Source organism: Eulemur rufifrons, chromosome 2 (genome assembly GCF_041146395.1).
Source record: "Eulemur rufifrons isolate Redbay chromosome 2, OSU_ERuf_1, whole genome shotgun sequence".
Taxonomy (NCBI): Eukaryota; Metazoa; Chordata; class Mammalia; order Primates; family Lemuridae; genus Eulemur; species Eulemur rufifrons.
The window spans coordinates 123,375,599-123,395,895 of NC_090984.1; the positions used below are offsets into that span (position 1 = coordinate 123,375,599).

The 20,297-nt window shown below is 55.5% G+C and overlaps 1 protein-coding gene across 1 annotated transcript in view; it reads left to right on the top strand.

Annotated features, from left to right (window-relative positions):
- DYNC1H1 (dynein cytoplasmic 1 heavy chain 1) overlaps positions 1 to 11,437 on the top strand; it is a 68,715-nt gene extending 57,278 nt beyond the window's left edge. The window contains exons 57-78 of the mRNA XM_069489860.1: positions 1,834 to 1,987; positions 2,545 to 2,691; positions 2,782 to 2,932; positions 3,095 to 3,348; positions 3,441 to 3,575; positions 3,665 to 3,759; positions 3,922 to 4,096; positions 4,271 to 4,346; positions 5,095 to 5,255; positions 5,469 to 5,580; positions 5,684 to 5,744; positions 5,841 to 5,964; positions 6,096 to 6,209; positions 6,990 to 7,160; positions 7,337 to 7,554; positions 7,642 to 7,745; positions 8,545 to 8,756; positions 9,145 to 9,298; positions 10,101 to 10,243; positions 10,372 to 10,540; positions 10,788 to 10,915; positions 11,074 to 11,437. Coding sequence (XP_069345961.1) covers positions 1,834 to 1,987; positions 2,545 to 2,691; positions 2,782 to 2,932; positions 3,095 to 3,348; positions 3,441 to 3,575; positions 3,665 to 3,759; positions 3,922 to 4,096; positions 4,271 to 4,346; positions 5,095 to 5,255; positions 5,469 to 5,580; positions 5,684 to 5,744; positions 5,841 to 5,964; positions 6,096 to 6,209; positions 6,990 to 7,160; positions 7,337 to 7,554; positions 7,642 to 7,745; positions 8,545 to 8,756; positions 9,145 to 9,298; positions 10,101 to 10,243; positions 10,372 to 10,540; positions 10,788 to 10,915; positions 11,074 to 11,202 — 3,187 coding nt within the window. The 3' untranslated portion in view covers positions 11,203 to 11,437. The remainder of the gene's footprint in view (positions 1 to 1,833; positions 1,988 to 2,544; positions 2,692 to 2,781; positions 2,933 to 3,094; positions 3,349 to 3,440; positions 3,576 to 3,664; positions 3,760 to 3,921; positions 4,097 to 4,270; positions 4,347 to 5,094; positions 5,256 to 5,468; positions 5,581 to 5,683; positions 5,745 to 5,840; positions 5,965 to 6,095; positions 6,210 to 6,989; positions 7,161 to 7,336; positions 7,555 to 7,641; positions 7,746 to 8,544; positions 8,757 to 9,144; positions 9,299 to 10,100; positions 10,244 to 10,371; positions 10,541 to 10,787; positions 10,916 to 11,073) is intronic.
- Positions 11,438 to 20,297: the final 8,860 nt, after the last annotated feature.

A 20,297-nucleotide genomic window follows, 5' to 3' on the forward strand; every position in this document is an offset into this window, starting at 1 on the left:
CAAAACACCTTGGTTCGAAGAGAGAACTAGGAAGTGGGCGTGGACGTGCAGCGCGCGGGTCAGCGCCTGTCTGCGGCGCTGGGTGTGCACAGTTCTCTTCGTCCTTCTCAGTTGTCTGAGTTGCTCTGCGGCGAATGCTTCTTGCTGCAACCTTCCAAAATTGATAGGAAGGCTTGTGTGTAGGGGTGGACGTTAAAACAGTCCTCTTTGGATGTCATGTTGTATTGTAACCAAAAAAAATACAAAAAACCCCTAGAAAACCAGTCCTGTCTCAAAATACTACAAGAACTGAAAATACTTAGCTAGTCAAGGGAAATTTCTACCTGACTTGCCGCCTAAGAGGGCCAGAATAAGAAACGGGACGTGACCTCCGGTGAAGGTGGGCCTAGGCCGAGACCCGAGGGGCCCCCTCAGGACCGGCCATGCTCGAGGGCGGCACCTTGCGCTCTAGGGCTGGGCCTCCTCCATAGCGCTCTCCATCCCGGCACCCTGGGGTGCTTTGTTCTTTTCTCTCTTTTTTAAAACATATTCTCAGATTTCTTTCTAAGTTCATCTAAACATCTTGAAACCTTTATCAAGCGCTTGTGTATACCACTGTCTTAGGGACATAAAAGATGGTGAAGACTCTGCCAGGTGCTGTTTGAAGTTTATGAGGAAACCCTTAGTGTCACGCCCGGACTGAAGGGCCTCAGTGTCCCATCAGACGGTACCGATGAGAATATTGATCGATAGGTACAGTCTGTGTGCAGGGCTGGACTTGTCTAAACTAAAAAGACACTCCCTTTAATCTAGGAGTTCCACCTCTAGGTGTGTAATCAACAGCAGCCTGGCATGCGTGAAAATGGCGAGTCCAAGATGAAACGTGCACCAGCAGAAGACTGGGAATAACTCCCATGTCCCCCATTAGGGGCCAGTTAACAGAGGGCACTGGGTCGTCTCTGCAGATGCAGGACATTGGAGTAGAGCTGGACTGCAGGGGGCGGCTGCGGACCCCAGACACCCAGTGAACACCTGTCCTCTCTAAGATACACTGGAAACTGGTGACAGTAGTCACCCAGGGAAGGGACTTCAGTGACCAAAGAATGGGGTCAGGCAGGCAGGGGCAAGGTGGTTCTTCTCTCCACGTACCCTTTTATGGCTTTTGAATCTTTTAGAAGCTTGTGTGTTCTGTTAACCTGTTTTTTTTGTTTGTTTGTTTATTTGTTTTGTTTTTTTCTTTTAAAAAAAAAAAACTAATTGGCTAGACCCTGAACTAATCGCAGTAGCCTCCTTGTTGCCTTTGTTTTCTCATTCGTAAAATGTATTTGATAACAGTACCTGTCTCACAGGGCTATTGTGAGGATTAAATGAGATAGTGTCTATAATTTGACAAGGTCCCTGGCAATTTAAACTCTTTATGATGTTAGCTCCTGACGCTGCTGTGTCATTGGTGTCAGCACGGCTCGCTAGGAGTTAGCTGTCTAGGAGGGCCATGATGCACGGAACGTAATTCTAATGTCACGTGTTTGGCAGGTAGAGAAAAGCACGTATAGGGTGCTGTAAGAGAGAACACCGTTCCCAGAGGGGAAAGGATGTTTAACTGTGGCCTACATTGCAAAGTATGTGACCCAGGTTACCTTCTCATTCCGGTAGCTCTTCACAAAGATGACTTGGTGTGAACACTAAGCATCTAGGTCCTGTTTGTCTTCATTGGTAGGTCTGGAAATGTCTCTGGAAACCACGCTCCGGTGGCTGTCTTAGCCTTTCCATCTGTCTCACGAGCCACCTTGCTAACCATCTGCTTCTGCCCTCCCTGTTGGATATGTAACCTGCTCTCTGTGGCCTCATCCTCAGGTATCCGCTGATCATTGACCCGTCTGGCCAGGCCACAGAGTTCATCATGAATGAGTACAAGGACCGTAAGATCACACGGACCAGCTTCCTGGATGATGCTTTCAGGAAGAATTTAGAGAGTGCACTGAGATTCGGTAACCCGCTTCTGGTCCAGGTTTGTGTTTCCCTTTGGATTCTTCAAACACTGTCCAAGAGGGAATTCCTTTTAAGGTTGCATTTCGTTTTTTTCAAACACAGTGGATGTGAAATAAAACTAAGTTACATAATCCAAACACTGATAACTTTTGAAATTTCTAAGACTTTGATATCAGAACAAGAATAAAGCTTTGAGATTGTTTTAGAAGAAATAAATTCAACAAAATCCATATTTGCATTTAAAATTCTAATTAAAGAGTCTAACTCAGCACTATCCAGTAGAACTTTCTGCAAAGGTAGGACTGTCTTATGACCTGCGTTGTCCATTGTGGTAGCCACTGGCCACATGTGGCCATTGAGCATTTCCTGTCGCTAGTGTGACTAAGAACTGGATTTTATTCTAATTAAGTTCAAGTAGGCACATGTAGCTGGTGGCTGCCATATTGGACAGTGCAGGTGTAAATGGCCAGGTGGCTCCTGGGTGTGTGTATCTAGAGTAGGACAGCAACACACTCTTTGGGTGAAAGTAAATGCTGGAAAACCCTAACCATGAAGTTGCACTCATGTGTCATACAGGATGTGGAAAGCTACGATCCAGTTTTGAACCCAGTACTGAACCGTGAAGTTCGGCGAACAGGAGGGAGAGTGCTGATCACCCTTGGTGACCAGGACATAGACCTGTCGCCATCGTTTGTCATCTTCTTGTCCACCCGGGATCCAACTGTAAGGAATGGGACACGTCCCACAGGGAAATGTGGCAGGATCTGGTTTTGCAGCTGAATTAACAAAACAGACTGTTCTCTGTTTTGGCAGGTTGAGTTCCCACCGGATCTCTGTTCCCGAGTTACTTTTGTGAACTTCACAGTCACCCGGAGCAGTTTACAAAGCCAGTGTCTGAATGAAGTACTTAAAGCAGAAAGACCCGACGTGGACGAAAAACGGTCCGATCTTCTCAAACTTCAAGGTACAGTTCTGGGTCTGTGGATTTTAGGTGCTTGGTGCAGGTTAGGAGGCTGAAGGTCTGGGGGACTGAGATGGTCCTGGTTTATGGCAGACACTTCAGAGAGCTTGCCTTTTGAAGGAAGGTCAGTATCACAGCAAACTCCGCATGTTGTGTTCATTTAAGGGGAATTTCAGCTACGTTTACGTCAGCTAGAGAAATCCCTGCTGCAAGCTCTGAACGAGGTGAAAGGACGCATTTTGGATGATGACACGATCATAACGACACTGGAGAACCTGAAGAGAGAGGCTGCCGAGGTCACCAGGAAAGTGGAGGAGACAGACATCGTCATGCAGGAAGTGGAGACCGTGTCCCAGCAGTACCTCCCGCTGTCCACCGCCTGCAGCAGCATCTACTTCACCATGGAGTCCCTCAAGCAGGTGGGCGCCCTGGGCTGCGGCAGCGGTTCGCGGCTCGCTATTACTGGGGTGCCCGGGTCCGTTGCCTGACGCCACCCACTGCTGCCTTGCAGATACACTTCCTGTACCAGTACTCCCTGCAGTTCTTCCTGGACATCTATCACAACGTCCTGTACGAGAACCCGAATCTGAAGGGTGTCACTGACCACACGCAGCGCCTCTCCATCATCACCAAGGACCTCTTCCAGGTAGAGGGCGCAGCACTCGCTGCTTTTTGGGACGGACGGGGCAGCGTATTTTCCCAGGAACAGCAGCGTTTCCCCTGCTTGTGTCCCAGGTGGCGTTTAACCGGGTGGCTAGAGGCATGTTGCACCAGGACCACATCACCTTTGCCATGCTGCTGGCGAGAATCAAGCTGAAGGGCACCGTGGGGTAAGGTCGCCGCCCTGTTCTCTCTGCAGGACGTTGTCCTCGTGCAGGGCGCACACTAGCGCCGTATGCTGGAACACGTTCTTTTGTTTAAATCGTGACTTGATTCAGTGACGGTGAAAGTGAAAGTGAGACACCCTTGCTAAGCTGTTGCATCCTTTCCAGGGAGCCCACCTACGATGCCGAATTCCAGCACTTCTTGAGGGGGAAGGAGATCGTGCTGAGTGCTGGCTCGACCCCCAAAATCCAGGGCTTGACTGTGGAGCAGGCAGAAGCAGTTGTGCGGCTGAGCTGTCTTCCTGCATTTAAAGATCTGATCGCAAAGGTGCAAGCAGATGAGGTAATTGTTCTTTTGAGTGTTCCCAGTGAAAACCACTGGCCTTAGCCCAGGACATCGGCGACGAGGAATTGCATGTGATGTAGAACCCGGAGTGTTGTCTGTGCTCTCACGTCACACGTGTGTTATACCTGTCTCAGCCCGGCCTGCTCAGGGCTCCCCCCGTTTTCTCCGCAGCAATTTGGCATCTGGCTGGACAGCAGCTCCCCAGAGCAGACCGTGCCGTACCTCTGGAACGAAGACACGCCTGCGAGTAAGCCCACGTCTGCCCACGTGCATACTCTGACACACGCGCGCACTGTTGATTTCTCTCTGGACCTGAATGTAGAGTTGGGTTTTGCTGCTTGAAGGGAGACTTCCAAAAAATAATGTTATTGATGCCCGAGATAAATATTTCAGTGTTTAAACGTTTTAGGAAACCACTTAGGGAGATGGCGTCTAGGTAGGGGTTGGCTTAGAAGTGGAAGGTCAAGAAACCCCAATTCCTGTTTCAGCTCATGCTTAAAGACCAGAAGAGAAATAGTTCGTGCTGCAGACACGGTCAGAGCGCCACAGGGCGTTTCTGAGTCTGCTGGGCCAGGCCCTGGTAGCCGGGCTCTGAGAGGAGGAGCTCGGGCCACAGACGGGAGCACGGAGCTCCCCTGCCCTCAGCAGTGGGGGCTGGGCCGCCTCCTGAGGTGCCCACTCACTCCGGGTGTTCTGCAGTGAACAGGTCTTAGTAGAGTAAGTTAAAAATCAGGAAATGGCACCTTGTCCTATGGAGACATCCAGGTGGTAAAGAGTTGTCCCGGGGTGTCCAGAGGGATCAAGGGAGGCCCAGGAGGTGGCAGCAAATTCCGGAGCAGAGAGAGCCAGAAGGGTGTCGTGATTTCCGAGATGTGTGAGCCGAGCCCCGACGGCCGAGTGTTTGCCGAGCGTGTGCTGTGGGAAGAACGGGCCGGGCGGGGGAGGGCGCCTCCAAGGCCGCTTTCACCCAGCGCCCCTCTGCACGCCTCGTTTAGCTCCCATCGGGCAAGCCATCCACCGCCTGCTCCTGATCCAGGCGTTCCGGCCTGACCGCCTGCTGGCCATGGCCCACGTGTTTGTTTCAACAAACCTCGGAGAGTCCTTCATGTCCATCATGGAGCAGCCGCTAGACCTGACGCACATCGTGGGCACAGAGGTAACGCTCCCGGTGGCAGCCAGCAGCAGGCCTGGCATCTGCTGACTCCTGGCTGCACCATCGACCCAAGGCCAGGAACCTGTGTGGCTTCTGCACTGGCCCAGCTCCATGGTGCCCGCGGCCCCGGCCCGTCACTCGGGGCTCTCTCAGTCCTGACAGGCACACGCTGCCCGCCGGCACGGCATCTCACCTTTCTGCCTCCTCCGTGTGCAGGTGAAGCCAAACACTCCTGTCCTGATGTGCTCTGTGCCTGGTTATGACGCCAGTGGGCATGTTGAGGACCTTGCCGCCGAGCAGAACACGCAGATCACGTCCATTGCGATCGGTAAGTGCACTTGGTGGGTTTCGTGGGCGGAAGCCCCACAGGGCCCAGGGTGGGCGTGAAAGTCCAAGGCTGTTGTCACTGACACTGGGCTGCATTGTACCAGGCTCAGCAGAAGGCTTCAACCAAGCAGACAAGGCAATAAACACCGCTGTGAAGTCAGGCAGGTAGGCCTGTTTAGCTTTGTTTCTAGAAAGCCTTAGTCCCCAAGAATTCAGGCAGGAAGCCTGGCATGTCGTGCGGCTTTCACGTTGTGTGCGCAGGTGGGTGATGCTGAAGAACGTGCACCTGGCCCCGGGGTGGCTGATGCAGCTGGAGAAGAAGCTGCATTCCCTGCAGCCACATGCCTGCTTCAGACTCTTCCTCACCATGGAGATCAACCCCAAGGTGGGTGGCCAAGAAGGTGGGAGACACTGAGGGCTCGTGTGACGTCTTCCCGTTTAGCTTGTGTGTGTGTGTGTGTGTGTGTGTGTGTGTGTCCCAACCAGAGCAGTAACAGGAGCCGCCGTCTCCTCTAGGTGCCTGTGAATCTGCTCCGCGCGGGTCGCATCTTCGTATTTGAGCCGCCGCCCGGGGTGAAGGCCAACATGCTGCGCACGTTCAGCAGCATCCCTGTCTCTCGGATATGCAAGGTACGGATGTCGTCCTCCGCTGGGGGCAGTGCCTCGCGCCTGCAGTCCCAGCATGGTGGTAGGCCGAGGCAGGCAGGTTGCTTGAGGTCAGGAGTTAGAGACCAGCCTGAGTAACAGAGTGAGACCCTGTCACAAATAAAAGAGATCTCGTGCTCCTGATGTGCTTCCTCCGTATAAACCCGTGAGACACAGCACTGAGTCCAGACACAAGACTCACTTCCCAGCAGCGCCACGATGGCAGGTGACACCGGTGACTTTACCTTTAGCTGTGGGCAAGTTTCCTTCCTGGAAACAGGCTGAAAGATGAAAGCCCACATGCACAGTGCCTGGTCCCGGGTGAGCAGAGATGCCCACAGTGAAGGTAGAACTCAGCATCATGCCCGGAGGATGGCAGACTCCCCCTTCTCCCCAGCCGGCCTCCCGGGCGCCGGGTGAGGACCAGGGTGCTTGGGCACGAGGAGGGGATGCGGCAAGAACTTCGCACCAATCCTTTTATTTTGTGCTACATCCTACCTTTTTTGACATTTTCAGAAAACCTGCCCTCCCTATACGATTTTCTATTGGCTAAATAAGTTTCCTCAGCTGTGCATTGGCTCTCGTCCTCGCTCAGGAAGGCCAGCGTCCTTCTCCCCCGCAGCCGCGTGCTTGAGTTTGCTGCCAGCATCAGCGCGTGTAGAGCTCCTTCTGTGCCGGGACTCTGACGTGGCACCTACGTGGTTTTCTGAGAGAGCAAGGGGTGCTGCTTCTGATGACTCTGTCCTTGTCCCTTTCCTCACCCAGTCTCCCAACGAGCGAGCCCGCCTGTACTTCCTGCTGGCCTGGTTCCACGCCATCATCCAGGAACGCCTGCGGTACGCGCCGCTGGGCTGGTCAAAGAAGTACGAGTTTGGAGAGTCTGATCTGCGGTCAGCCTGCGACACGGTGGACACGTGGCTGGATGACACGGCTAAGGCAAGTGTGGGCTGTGCCCTGGCCGTGGGCGTGTCCTTGCGGAGGAAGCCCCGGGTCCTGGCCGTGAGGCGGTGGACGGGCAGCAGACAGCGGGCAGTCGCCTGCGCCCAGCCGAGAGGGAGCGCCGGGGCCTCCCTCCAGCCGCACGCACGTAACCCGGCCTTTCCTCACCCCAGGGCAGGCAGAACATCTCGCCGGATAAGATCCCGTGGTCCGCGCTGAAGACCCTGATGGCCCAGTCCATTTACGGCGGGCGTGTGGACAACGAGTTTGACCAGCGTCTGCTCAACACCTTCCTGGAGCGTCTGTTCACCACCAAGAGCTTTGACAGCGAGTTTAAGCTGGCGTGCAAGGTCGATGGCCATAAGGACATTCAGATGCCAGATGGCATCAGGTATGCAGCTGCAGGCCAGCACCGCGGTGGCTGTGACATTTCCTAGTGCCGCCCCTGATGCCCTTTCCAAATGTGCCGGTTTTCCAGGCGCGAAGAGTTTGTGCAGTGGGTGGAGCTGCTCCCGGACACCCAGACGCCCTCCTGGCTGGGCCTGCCCAACAACGCCGAGAGAGTCCTCCTCACCACGCAGGGTGGGTAGCCACGCTGGCCCCGAGACCACCAGCTTCCCCACTCGCAGAGAAAGCAGAGCAAATGGGTATCTTTTCTGCAGCATTAACTCAGTTTTGGAGAAAAGGCTTGCTATTTGTGTAAATAAGTCTGGAGATTGTATTTAGATTTTTATCTTACATTCAGAAATAGTGACTTTGTTCTTCAACAGTTTAAAAATATCTGGTATGAAGTGGTATTTTAAAACTATTAGTCTCTTTCCCAGAATGTATTTTTTGGCAGGTTCTTTTTTTTTTTTTTTCTTCCCCCACTTATGAGGTGTTTTCTTTCTTCAAGACTATTTCATGTACTTTGAGCCAAAGGGGGCCTAAAAAATCATCTAATCAGTGATTCTGAAAGCAGGGTTCCCCTGAGCCCCAGCATCCCAGGCATGCGCAGTCGGAGCTGGGGAGGGGCCCAGCGAGCTGTTCCATCGAGTCCTCTGGGCGAGTGCGCCTCCCCCGCACCCCTGCAGGACAGCAGGTCTAAGCTTTTCTTTATGGAAAAAGGTCCCAGAAAAGACAAGGCATTTGCCAGAGCTCACAGCCGGTTAGTAGGACAGAAACAAGTTGTGTTAGGCCGTGTCTCCGTTCTGTCGGGAGCACTTGAGGTTCTGGGGCTTCTGGCCAGGGCGTCCTCTGGGCTTTAGAAACACGCACGGCCTGGTGCTTCTCAAAGCGGCGCGGTTGCCCCGCTGTGAGCCCGGCCGGCGGCCTTCACAGTTAAGCCTTCCTCTCCCTCCTCGCTCGGTGCCCGTCCCTCCACGCTGCGACCGCGTCTCAGGCGTGGACATGATCAGCAAAATGCTGAAGATGCAGATGCTGGAGGACGAGGACGACCTGGCCTACGCGGAGACTGAGAAGAAGACGAGGACGGACTCCACGTCGGACGGGCGCCCGGCCTGGATGCGCACGCTGCACACCACCGCGTCCAACTGGCTGCTGCTCATCCCCCAGACGCTGAGCCACCTCAAGCGCACCGTGGAGAACATCAAGGTGGCCGGGGCGGGTGGGCGGCCCCTGGGACAGAGCCAGCTCCTGTCTCGGGCAGGCCTGTGGCTGGGCCCAGGCGGGGAGCAGATGGGTTGACACCTGGCAAACTGGTCGAAAATGCTGGAATGTTGTCCGTCTCCTGCGAGATTGGTGTGAGTCCAGAAGGGAGCAGCGGGAACCTCCCTCGTCAGAGCGCTGCCGAGAGCTGGGCCAGGCAGGGCCACGGGGCTGGTGACCAGCGCTGGTCCACTCGGGGTCTGGTCCGGATCGGGCTCGGGAAGCTGTTAGCAATTCTGGGGCTGCCCCAAAGGCTGACTTACTGCTCAGGAGAGGGCCTCTTCCTTAATTCTCACCCTTCACTCTGCCCTCCTTTCTCTCTGAACGGGTTCAGGATCCTCTGTTCAGGTTCTTTGAGCGAGAAGTGAAGATGGGCGCCAAACTGCTCCAGGATGTGCGCCAGGATCTCGCGGATGTCGTCCAAGTGTGTGAAGGAAAGAAAAAACAGACCAACTACTTGCGTACACTTATCAACGAACTGGTGAAAGGTACTTCAGAAATTGGGCGCCTGGGAGCTCAGGCCAGTGGGGCCAGGACTTCACCAGGGCCTTGGCCCGGGCCACGCCCGACCACTGCTGCGTCTCCCCCGCCGCCCAGAGGCGGACAGTCTCGAGGGTTGGCACATCTGTAAACGCCACGTGGTGACAGCCAGGCCTCGCCCCAGTGTCCCTCTGTGCCAGCTGCCCCCCGAAAGCAGCTAGTGCTCTCACCTCGGTGTGGGGAGGGGCCCAGACTTTCGTTTCCTTCTCTGCTGGTTCACTGAAGGTTGACTGAAATCTGTATGCAAGTTCTGTGATGGTTTAGGGTCTCCCAAGACAGTGAATGCGCAGCGTGGTGGCCTTGCCCAGTGAGGGCTGGTGCTGGCCCGGACCAGGACAGGAGAGGAGGGGAGGGAGGGGCTGAGTCTAAAGGAGCGGGGAACCCTCAGGGTCCTCCCGTCGTCCCAAGAGCCCAAGTTGCCGGGTCACTGAGCTGCTTGTGTGAGTTTTTCACTGTGGTTCTACTTGGACGTGATTGTGGTCCCACACACACACACACCCCCACACCCACACCCACACGCAGCCTAATTTGACCCTAGAAACTGCGCTGTGCTGAGACGCGCTCGGGCCGCCCGCGGGGAGGACAGATTCAGAGCTGATGGCGGGCAGGGAGGGGAGGCGGGCGGAGCGCCACGGCCTCACACCTGTGGGCGCGGCTCGCGGTGACGGGCACTCGCACATGTGCCCCCGTCTGCGCTGGGGGATTGTCAGGACTCACGCCGGGCCTGGGGGCTCTGTGCCTTGTTTGCAGGGATCTTGCCTCGGAGCTGGTCCCACTACACGGTGCCTGCTGGCATGACTGTCATCCAGTGGGTGTCCGACTTCAGCGAGCGGATCAAACAGCTACAGAACATCTCACAGGCGGCTGCGTCTGGCGGTGCCAAGGAGCTAAAGGTGAAAGACGGTCCCGAGCAGCCCGGGGGTGGTCAGCAGCTGTCCCGGGCTGGGGGGGGGCAGCCGGGAACAGCACAGGGGCCGGGTCTGACCCGAGCTGCCTCCCCGGGGGCTGCTGCTTCTCACAGAACATCCACGTGTGCCTGGGTGGCCTGTTCGTGCCCGAGGCGTACATCACTGCCACCAGGCAGTATGTGGCCCAGGCCAACAGCTGGTCCCTGGAGGAGCTCTGCCTGGAAGTCAATGTCACCACCTCACAGAGTGCCACCCTGGATGCCTGCAGCTTTGGGGTCACAGGTGAGTTGGAGCCTCAGAAAATAGTGGCTCTTCTGAGAAGGTCACCTTCCCTGCACTGGGCCTCTGGCTTGGCCAGCCTGCCCGCTTGCGGAGACTTCGGTTTCCGAGACGATGTTCCCCAGCGAATGCATTTAAGCCAACCGGCTGGTGATCGGTAGAGCTGTCCAGTTTGCCTGCGAGAGCTCTGGGACCAGGGATCCGTGGAGCTGCCGTGTTCTTCAGACTGGCTCTGACTTCTGCCTCACAGGTCTGAAGCTGCAGGGGGCCACGTGCACCAACAACAAGCTGTCCCTGTCCAGCGCCATCTCCACCGTGCTCCCCCTGACTCAGCTGCGCTGGGTCAAACAAACCAACGCAGAGAAAAAGGCCAGTGTGGTGAGTGCCGCCCCCCGCGGTCAGGGGAGCTGCTGCGGGACCTGGGTGGGGGGTCGTCTCCCCAGTTCCGCACCTGCAGTTCTGCTTGTAACAGAGAAGCCACTTCTTGGAAGCAGCCGCTTCCTCTTGCATAAGGCCCTGTGCTGCTTTTCTTGCAGGTGACCTTACCTGTCTACCTGAACTTTACCCGCGCGGACCTTATCTTCACTGTCGACTTTGAAATTGCTACAAAGGAAGATCCTCGCAGCTTCTATGAGCGTGGCGTTGCAGTCTTGTGCACAGAGTAGACCTGAACTTTTCTAGCTTCCCCTTGCTGTAATAGTAAAAGTCAATATTTAACACTTATTCATTATTAAAACGTTTCGAAGGTATGAACTTGTGAAAAGAAAGTGGTTGGCTTGAGAGTGGAGGAAACTGAATAGACTCTGATGGTTGGGAATGGTGGGAATTGGAAAGATCCAAGTAGGTGTTTTTAGAGGGTTGATAGCATGGCTCGTTTTATGAAATAAAACACTACGCATGACCTGGCTCCTGCCTCTTCTGTCGGCTGTAGCCTCGGGGCCCTCTGCAACAGGCGGGTGCAGGGCTCTAGTCCCACGGGGCAGCCAGGCTGCCACTGTGCCCCAGCCCTCCCCACCACTGTCACCAGCGCTTGGAGCACAGAGCGAGCCCGCTCCAGGGTGACCACAGTGGCTGTGAATCAAGAACCCCTTCACAGACAGAAACCCCGGGTGTGGCTGGAAAAGCTCAGGGCTCTCCTGGCCCCATAATTCTTCCTGACCCGAGCCGCTCGCGTTGTTGGCCAGGGCGCAGCCTCTGGGTGGTTCTTGTTCCACAGTCAAGGGTGGGGGTGCCTGTGTCTCTACCCTGCCGCGTTCCTTCCCACTCGACCCTAGAACGGCAGTCAGACAGGCCCACGCGGCGGGCAAGGGCGAGGGCGCAGCCTACCTGTGGAAACAGGTTTCCGGTCTTTCCAGCGCTCTAGGGTCGGCTGCGGACGGGCCCTGAAGGGCTGCCACGGCCCCCACCACATGCCAGTGGTCGCTAGCACCGTGACTGAGCCCCCCCACCCCCGGATGGTCTCCGTGGAGCTGCCAGAGTAGAGTCAGCCTCCTCCCCACCTGGCTCTGGAACTTAGCGCCGGGGATCCCTGGCTTGACTGCAGGCCAGTGCTGGACTTGATTGAAAATTAGGGCCCGCCCTTTTGAATGTTTCTCTCTGAAGCAATAAATATAAATAAGGATCCTTGGCATCTGCACGAGTGAAGCTGCAGTTGCCCCCGGGCAGAGTGTGCCCTGGGAGCAGCAGGGACTGCCCACAGAACCCTCACCACGCAAACGTGTTCTCACCCAAGCCTTCGATCACCCCATCTCCAGGGGAGGGTCCCAGGCACAGAGGCTCACGAGGGGGCAGAATGAGGACTCGCGTCCTGTGAACCCTAAGGCCCGGCTGGGAGGGAGCCAGGAGCAAGCTCCTGAAACAGAGGAGTTGGCTCTGGCCCAAGGCCAACGGGCAGAAGCGTCCTTGGCCACCAGACTCCACCAGGGGCACTGGAGGGAAGGGGGCAGGGGACCCATGTCCAGGCCTCCCCCAAGGTGAGGACTTCCACGGCGGCCACCAGGAGCACCTGAGGCTTTTCCTTGCTGCCTCCGACCTAACGCCCCAGCAGACAGCAGCCGGGTCCCAGGGCCTCACACAGCTTGTTCCACGGGGGCTGCATGGGCACCCAGGAGCGACAGGCTCACCCCACCCCCCCGGCAGCGCCTCCCCCCAGGACGGCACCTCCTCACCCTGTGGTCAGGAGGGTCAGTAGGGCAGTTGCCGCCACCCTGCTCACCCTCGCCTAGCAGAGCTGGCGGGGGCGTCCGGGCACACGGGCATCACAGGGCTCTGTCCTGCCTGAGGGGGCTGGGCGGCCTGAACAGAGCACTGCCGGGTCCCCACCTCCGATCCACCAAGACGTACGAGTGGCTCCTTGTGGGGACGTCCCTTTTATTGGCACTCAGGAACAGCGTGGGCCCTGGACTCGCCCAGGGCACCCAGCGGAGGACACGAACCGCCAGCGTGGGCACCAGACTTGCTCTCTGCTCTCACCTGCCGGGAGTGAATCAAAGCTCGGGGAACAAACCCACAGAAATGGGGTAAAAGAACTGCCGCCACCCCATTATTTTTAAGCATTAACTACATTGAGACCATGATCATCCCGACAGACTGAGCCAAAACTAACTGCTCAGATCTTTGCCTCGTGAACAGTATGAACGAGGAATAGAAATAAGAACACAGTGGGAGGAAGCTTCGCACACAGGGTCGGCTGCGAGCGGGAGGCCGGCCCTGCCCACGTCCCCACGCCAGCCGGCCAGGGCAGACCTCCCTCCAGTGCCTTCCGTTTCGTTTCAGCTGGATCCCTGAGATGGCCGTGTAAGGCGTGGGTACAAAGGTCATGGCAACAAGTTGGAGGACAACCGACCCCAGGGGTCAGAGTTCCCCCAAAAATCACTACTTTAAGGATACATAAACATGTAGTAAAATTCTCTGGGATTCAGGGGAGGTGGGGTCAGGGAGGGCCACACAGGGCCTGCCCTGAATTGGAAACCCATTTCACGCTCGGTGGCGAGGCCTTGTTTATCGTTAAGACATACAGGCCGGGCGGTGGCTCACGCCTGTAATCCCAGCACTCAGAGAGGCAGAGGTGGGAGGATCACTTGAAGCCAGGAGTTTGAGACCAGCCTGAGCAAGAGCAAGATTCCCATCTCTATAAATAATAGAAAAATTAGCCGGGCATGGTGGCGCACGCTGCAGTCCCAGCTACTTGGGAGGCTGAGGCAGGAGGATCACTTGAGCCCGGGAGTTTGAGGTTGCTGTGAGCTATGATGCTGCCACTGCACTCCAGCCTGGGTGACAGAGGCAGACTCTGTCTCAAAAAAAAAAAAAAAAAAAAGATATAAATGGGGTCATGTGTTCCACTGAAAACGTTTCCTTTGTGTGCACCACCGTTAGCTTTGAGCAGCTGAGTCCCTGCTCCCCTCGTGGCTCAGACCCCATCCTGAACGGAACCCGCTCACCTTGGATTAGGCCACAAACTGCTTCTTTCTCTTGTTTTTTTCAGGCTCTGCGAGTAAAAGCTCCAGTTTTCTCTTGGAGAGTGAGAGTTTGGGCCCCTTGTCCCTCTCACTCCCGAGTCTGGGTGGCGGCCGTGCCCCTCTGCCTCGGCCAGGGCCCTGTCTGCCGGGCTCGGTGGGCTCCACGGGAGCGAGGAGGGGCTCGGGCGCCCGAGGCGCCCAGTCTTCCTCCGTGGCTCTCAAGTCCTCGGGCTGCATGTCCACATCATTGGCCTCCAGGGACTCGGGGACCCAGCTGGCAGCTTTCATGACAAGGTCTGGAATTTTTGATGACAGAGAATCTTCTAGATTAACTTCCTCTGGACTCTTCGACTTCAGCGTGTACGAAGCCACATTCCAGCTCACGTCACCCAGATGACAGTCGTTGAAGCTGAGGTGGAAATGACTGGTGGTGTCTTCTGAGTCACCATCGTAAGGATCTAAAAGCTGAGGACAAAAGTGTTCCTGAGCCCGCTGGCAATTTCTGGCAGTGGGATGTGCAGGTTCTGCCAGCACTGATGCTGCCAGGGTTGGCACGATCTGCCTTGCTGCTCGATCGCTTTAATGCATTAGACCAACAAGCCACAGCACCCAAAAACGCCTGAGAGTCCGCCATCGCTGGGGCCCCGGCCAGAGCCTGGCGCTGCAAAGCCCTGGACCCACTGGCTCTGGCAGTAAAGGTCTCCAGAGCAAATCTAAGTCCTGTTAACAGAAAAAAAGCCAAACTCTGTAAAATAATGTTAGAGAGATTTACTCTGAGCCAAATTTGAGGACCATGGCCCGGAGCCACGCCCAGGAGGCCTTGAGCAAGTGGACTGGCTGTGGCTGGGTTACAGTTTGGTTTTCTACATTTCAGGGAGACAGGGGTGACAGGGAAGGTCCTAAATCAATACGTGGGAGGCACACATTGGTTTGGCCCGATAAGGTGGGCCATCTCGAGGTGGGGGGGTACTTACAGGTTATAGGTGGGTTTAAAGTCTCTTTGACTTGTAATTGGTTAAAGACACGAAGCTTTGTCTAGAGGCTTGGAATGTTTTAAAAAAAAAAGAGCTGTTAATCGGAGACAAGCCACAGGACATAGGTTTGTTGTGTAAATTGAGGACCTGCAGGTGTGTCTTGCATCCCCTTGGCCTTCTTAATGGGTTCTAAAGGATGTCCCCAAGAAGGGAGGGGGCCATGATGAGCCACATCCAACCTCCCTCCTCCTGGCAGACAATTGAGTTTTGGGACATCCTCTTGGCCAGGAGGGGGCCCATTCTGTCAGCTGGTGGGGGGTGAGCCTTAAGATTTTGAGTTGGCCAATCCGGACAGTTGCTACACCAATGTCATTTCCTGAAGTTAACGGTGGCAAACTGCGCTTCTGTGGACTTCCAGTGCTGTGTGGCACGTCCCTGTGAACATGCCACGAGGTCCCCGCCCCTGTGAAGACCCGCTGACCAACTGGGTTGATCAGTGCAGTACTGTGTTCACTATCGACATGCACACCGCCAGGCACCCTCCTCAGCGAACACGGTGGCTTCAGTCACGAGCACGTGTGCGTGTGCCCAACCCCCACCCCCGCACACACAGTGGGAGCCCACCCCGCACCGCACCCCCACTCCGCATTGCACCGGGGCAGTGAAAACCTCCCCACAGAGCTCACTTCCTCTTTAGACAGTCGACACTGTTATTTATTCCCCCCCAAAAAGGTAAAAATTGTCTAAATGACAGTGGCTGCTGGCTCATCCTGTAACATACCTCTCTCCAGATGCCTTCGGCAAAGTCCATGTGATTCTTTTTGTGACTGACCTGGAAAAAAGCAAGCAGGGTGGGTGCGGCTTTCCACCCAGGCGTGGGGACGGCCGCGTGACGTTCACAGGCAGGGGACTCGGGGTGCCCACGCCAGTGGTTGCCGCCAGGCCAGACACTCGGAGCACGGTGGCCCTGGCAAGGTGGGGGCAGACAAGACGAAAGCAGCTCCCGGGAGCCCCTGCGAAGGTTTTGCCAGAGGGACTGACACGCAAACCTGGGCCACTGCGAACAGGAAGGGCAGAACCAGGAACGCGGCGAGGGGACATACCGGGTGGCCTGACATGCTGTCTCATCAGGAGACAGAACAGCCCACAGACCCCACACAGACCCCGGCCACTTATTCTGGACCCAAAGTCAGAGGATCATGGAAGGTACTAGATCCGCCACAAACCCAGAGGCTGAGGTCCAGGGAGAGCCCAGCTGTGTTCAGGGTGTAGCGTCAGATGTTCTAGAACCCTCCTGCTAAACCCAGGCTGCTGAGGAAAGCAACGGTTTCCTTTATTTCTTAATCAGAAGAAAGAGTCTCAAAGCACTGGAATTTGAACTCTAGTTTTGGGAAGAGAAAATATATCTTCGCAGATGAACCAAGAACCACTGAGGGTCCAGTGAGGGTCCGCTCCAGGCCCCCACCCCACCCACCCCTGCCCCCCTGTCCACTAAGGGGGGGGGTGGGCAGGACAGTACCTTGAAGTGACAGCGCGTGTTTCTCTGCCGCTGCTGGAAGCTGGCCCTGGCGCCGGCCGCGCCGAACGCTGCCCGTAACGCTGCCCGGGTGCAGCGGGGCCGGCTGGGCCTCAGGCCGGCCATGGCTCGGGGGCCGTGTCTGGACTTCACTTTACTGAAAAAGATGGCGTTTATAGGGGACAAAGCACAGATCAGTGGTTGCCAGGGGTTGGGGAGGAACCAGCAGCACAAGGGCAGGAGGGAACTTTCTGGAGCTGTTGTGCTGGCGGCTGCTCAACAGAGGTGTTTGTCAAAACCCAGAGCTGCGCCCCAAGGGGCGGGTTTTGCCGTAACCAAGTCTTGGCTCAGTGAGATCAGTGGAGGGAGTGTCAGAAACTTTGCTAGTTAGAAACCCACGGCTGGGGACAGCAGGGACACCAGGGCGCAGCCCGCCGCGGCCGCAGAGGCCCAGGGAGAGCCCCGCTCACCCCCTTCCCACTTGGCTCAAGACGGGAAAACCTCACACAGGTGCGCCGCCACCTACAGCCCTGGAACGTCAGCTGGGGGTGGACGTGGTTCGAAGGTGCCCCCCGCTTTTTGTCTGTTTTTTACCAGATGAAAAAATTTAAGTCCAGAGGAGGGCCTGGCTCGCCCATGATGACACAAAAGAGTTAGAGAACTTTTCCTGAGAAGTGTGAAGTCATTAACAACAAAACAAAATCTACAAAAGCCCATACCCCCAACAAAGATCAAAAAAAGAACAGCCACTCTAATGAAGTAAAATAAAAGAACCCTCCCATGAAAACAGAGGTTAAAAAAAACCAAGAGAACCAGAGACGACAAACCTTGCCAGAGTTTCATGTCACTTGATTTCTTCAGGAATCCTTGCAGGAAGGCACCCACTAAACCCTGTGGGAAAGTGCAACAGTCACAAACACGTGCCGCCCCGTGACACGCTTGGTATGTCACATCCCTGGGAAACTCAGCCTTTCTCAAACTGGCTTCCTTGGAACCCAGTTCTGAGGCCTATAGAGCAAAGGTTTGAAGAAACAGGAAAGGTCATGAACCAGACTCTGCAGCGTCTTTGAGATACGCGTAAGAACGTTCATGTGTTATTTTTTCTTTTTATTTGTGTTGCTTTTCTTTTTTAACATTAGTATTTTAAAGGCTAGAAAGGTTCCCAGTTAACTGAAGTCCATACTTCATTCAGATTTCATTAGTTTTCACCTAATACCTTTCTTCTGTCCCAAAATCCCACGTGACGTTTAGTCCTCACGTCTCCTTAGGCTTTCTTTTTTTTTGAGACAGAGTCTGGCTCTGTCACCTGGGCTAGAGTGTCGTGGCGTCAGCCTAGCTCACAGCAACCTCAGACTCCAGGGCTCAAGCGATCCTCCTGCCTCAGCCTCCCGAGTAGCTGGGACTACAGGCATGCGCCATCATGCCCGGCTAATTTTTTCTAATTTTAGTAGAGCTGGGGTCTCACTCTTGCTCTGGCTGGTCTCTTTTATTTTTTTTTTTAATTTTTATTTATTTTTTATTTCCTTTTCTATTATAGCCTCTATAATCACATGACTGGCTGGTCTCGAACTCCTGACCTCGAGGGATCCTCCCCCCTCGGCCTCCCAGAGTGCTAGGATTACAGGCGTGAGCCACCGCGCCCGGCCACCCTAGGCTTTTCTTGGCTGTGACAGTGTCTCAGACTTTGTTTTTGATGACCTTGACCGAGGAGTCCTGCTGAGTAATTTGTAAGATGCCCCTCGGCTGGGCTTTGTCTGATGTTTCCCTCCTGAATCAAGGGGAACTGGGGTCTGGGAGGAAGACCACGGAGGGGAAGTGCCACCCTCGCCTCGAGGCAAGGACACATCTGGCCGGCGTGACCTCTCACCCCTACTGGCGACCTGGATCCCCTGGCTGAGGCCGGGAGTGTCTGCTTTCTGCACTGTAAAGTGACGCCCCCTGTGCTGGCCTCTTTGGAAGGAAGCCCCCATGGCGGCCCACACTAGGAGCAGGAGTGACGCCAGCCCCAGGGCGAGTCTCTACCTACATTTTTCTGCCTGGGAGAGTTCTGTCTCCCCCATCTATCACGCATTCACTCCGCAGCATGGACTCCCTTTTATCTCACACTTTGGGTTATAATCCAATACCCTGTTAATTTGTTCCAGCTTTGGCTTCTGTCCCTTTGACATGCCCGGAGGGGACACATCCTTTGAGTGACCTTAGTGCTCTCCCTAGGCTGAGTTCAGATAAAAGTGCCCAAAAAATGGAATTATAACAAGTCTGGTCACCTCTCTCCTCACTTCCCCAGCCCGGCTTCTTCCCAGCTCCGGTCAGAGGGTCAGTGCTGGCCCCACGTTTTCTAGATCAGCTGGTTGGCACCAGGTTAGAGGATTCTTATACGTACCTTGCAATCAAAAGGCATTTCAAGCGCAAGGTTATATATATATGTATAAATAAAGTACCTGCTGCCCCTGGCCCTGCAGTCTGCCATGCAGAAGCTCCACGCACAAGCACCTCTGTAAACATTCACCATAGCATTTCACACCCAGACAGGCAGAGACTATCCCAGAAAGTGTTTCCAGATGGGATATAAGCCCCGACAGGGGCCGGGTGCAGTGGCTCATGCCTGTAATCCCAGAACTCTGGGAGGTTGAAGTGGGAGGATGGCTTGAGCCCAGGAGTTTGAGACGAGCCTGGGCAACATAGCAAGACCCCATCTCTACAAAAAATTTTAAAAATTAGTCAGCATGGTGGTGTGCCCCTGTAGTCCCAGCTACTCAGGAGGCTGAGGCAGGAGGATGCTTGAGCCCAGGAGTTCAAGGCTGCAGTGAGCTGTGATGACACCGCTGCACTCCAGCCTGGGTGCTGGAGAGTCTCTAAGAAAACCAAAAAACCAGAAAAACCTGAAGGGCACTTGGCCCATCCAGAAGCACCCTGCTTTCAGAGTTCCACACGATGGCCACTGGCCACAGGGTCTAGAGTCACACTGCACTTCGCTCAGTCACTCAGAACTCCTGCGCCAGACCACGGCCCTCGCTAGTCACGTGGTTCTGGAAACTAAACAACATGACACTGGCCGGGCTCCAGAACTGGTTTTGAGGCAGAGTAGGAATTCAGGTAATGGAGGGAAGCTTGCAGACTGTGTGACATGTCAGCTGTTCTACAGCTGGGGAAACTGAGGCCAAGAAGGAAAGTTGGCTTTGATCAGAGACATGGAGCCACCCAGGCCAGAAGCCCTGTCTGCCCTGTGGCCATGCTCTGCACCCCTCCCAGCCCTTCCCGGGGCCCCACCCAGGCCACCCTGGGACATCCTGCCCCCAGGCGCTAGCCTCTTGGCCTCCACCCTCCCCAGCCCCGGCTGGGCAGAGAGACAAGTGGGGACCTGCGCAGACTCCTCCCCTCCACTCTCTCCCTTCCCCTTCGCCATTTCAAAGGTTACATAAAAAGCCCTTGTCATGCAGATTTGCTGGAGTAGTCTTTGAAATCAACCCTATTATGATTGAAGTCACCTTGTAACACACCAGCCACTGCGAATCTTCCTGACCACTCCCACTGAACTTTTCTCTCCAGCCAAGGTCAAGGACGGCCCCTCCTCCCCACTCCTGCCTTCTCTCCACCCCTGGGAGTTGCCTTTCTGACCCTGGAGCCCCATCTGCCCCTGTGGGCTCAGGCCACCAGTCACTTCAGTGACAAATCCAACCATAACCATCACCCGCTCCTCCTGCTCTTCACAGCCCCAGGTGCGCTTGGCCAAGCCCACACCTGACAGCGGGAGCAGCAGGTGAGCACTTAAGCTGTGAAATGTGCCCTGGTGCGTATGAAAAGGCCTTCTA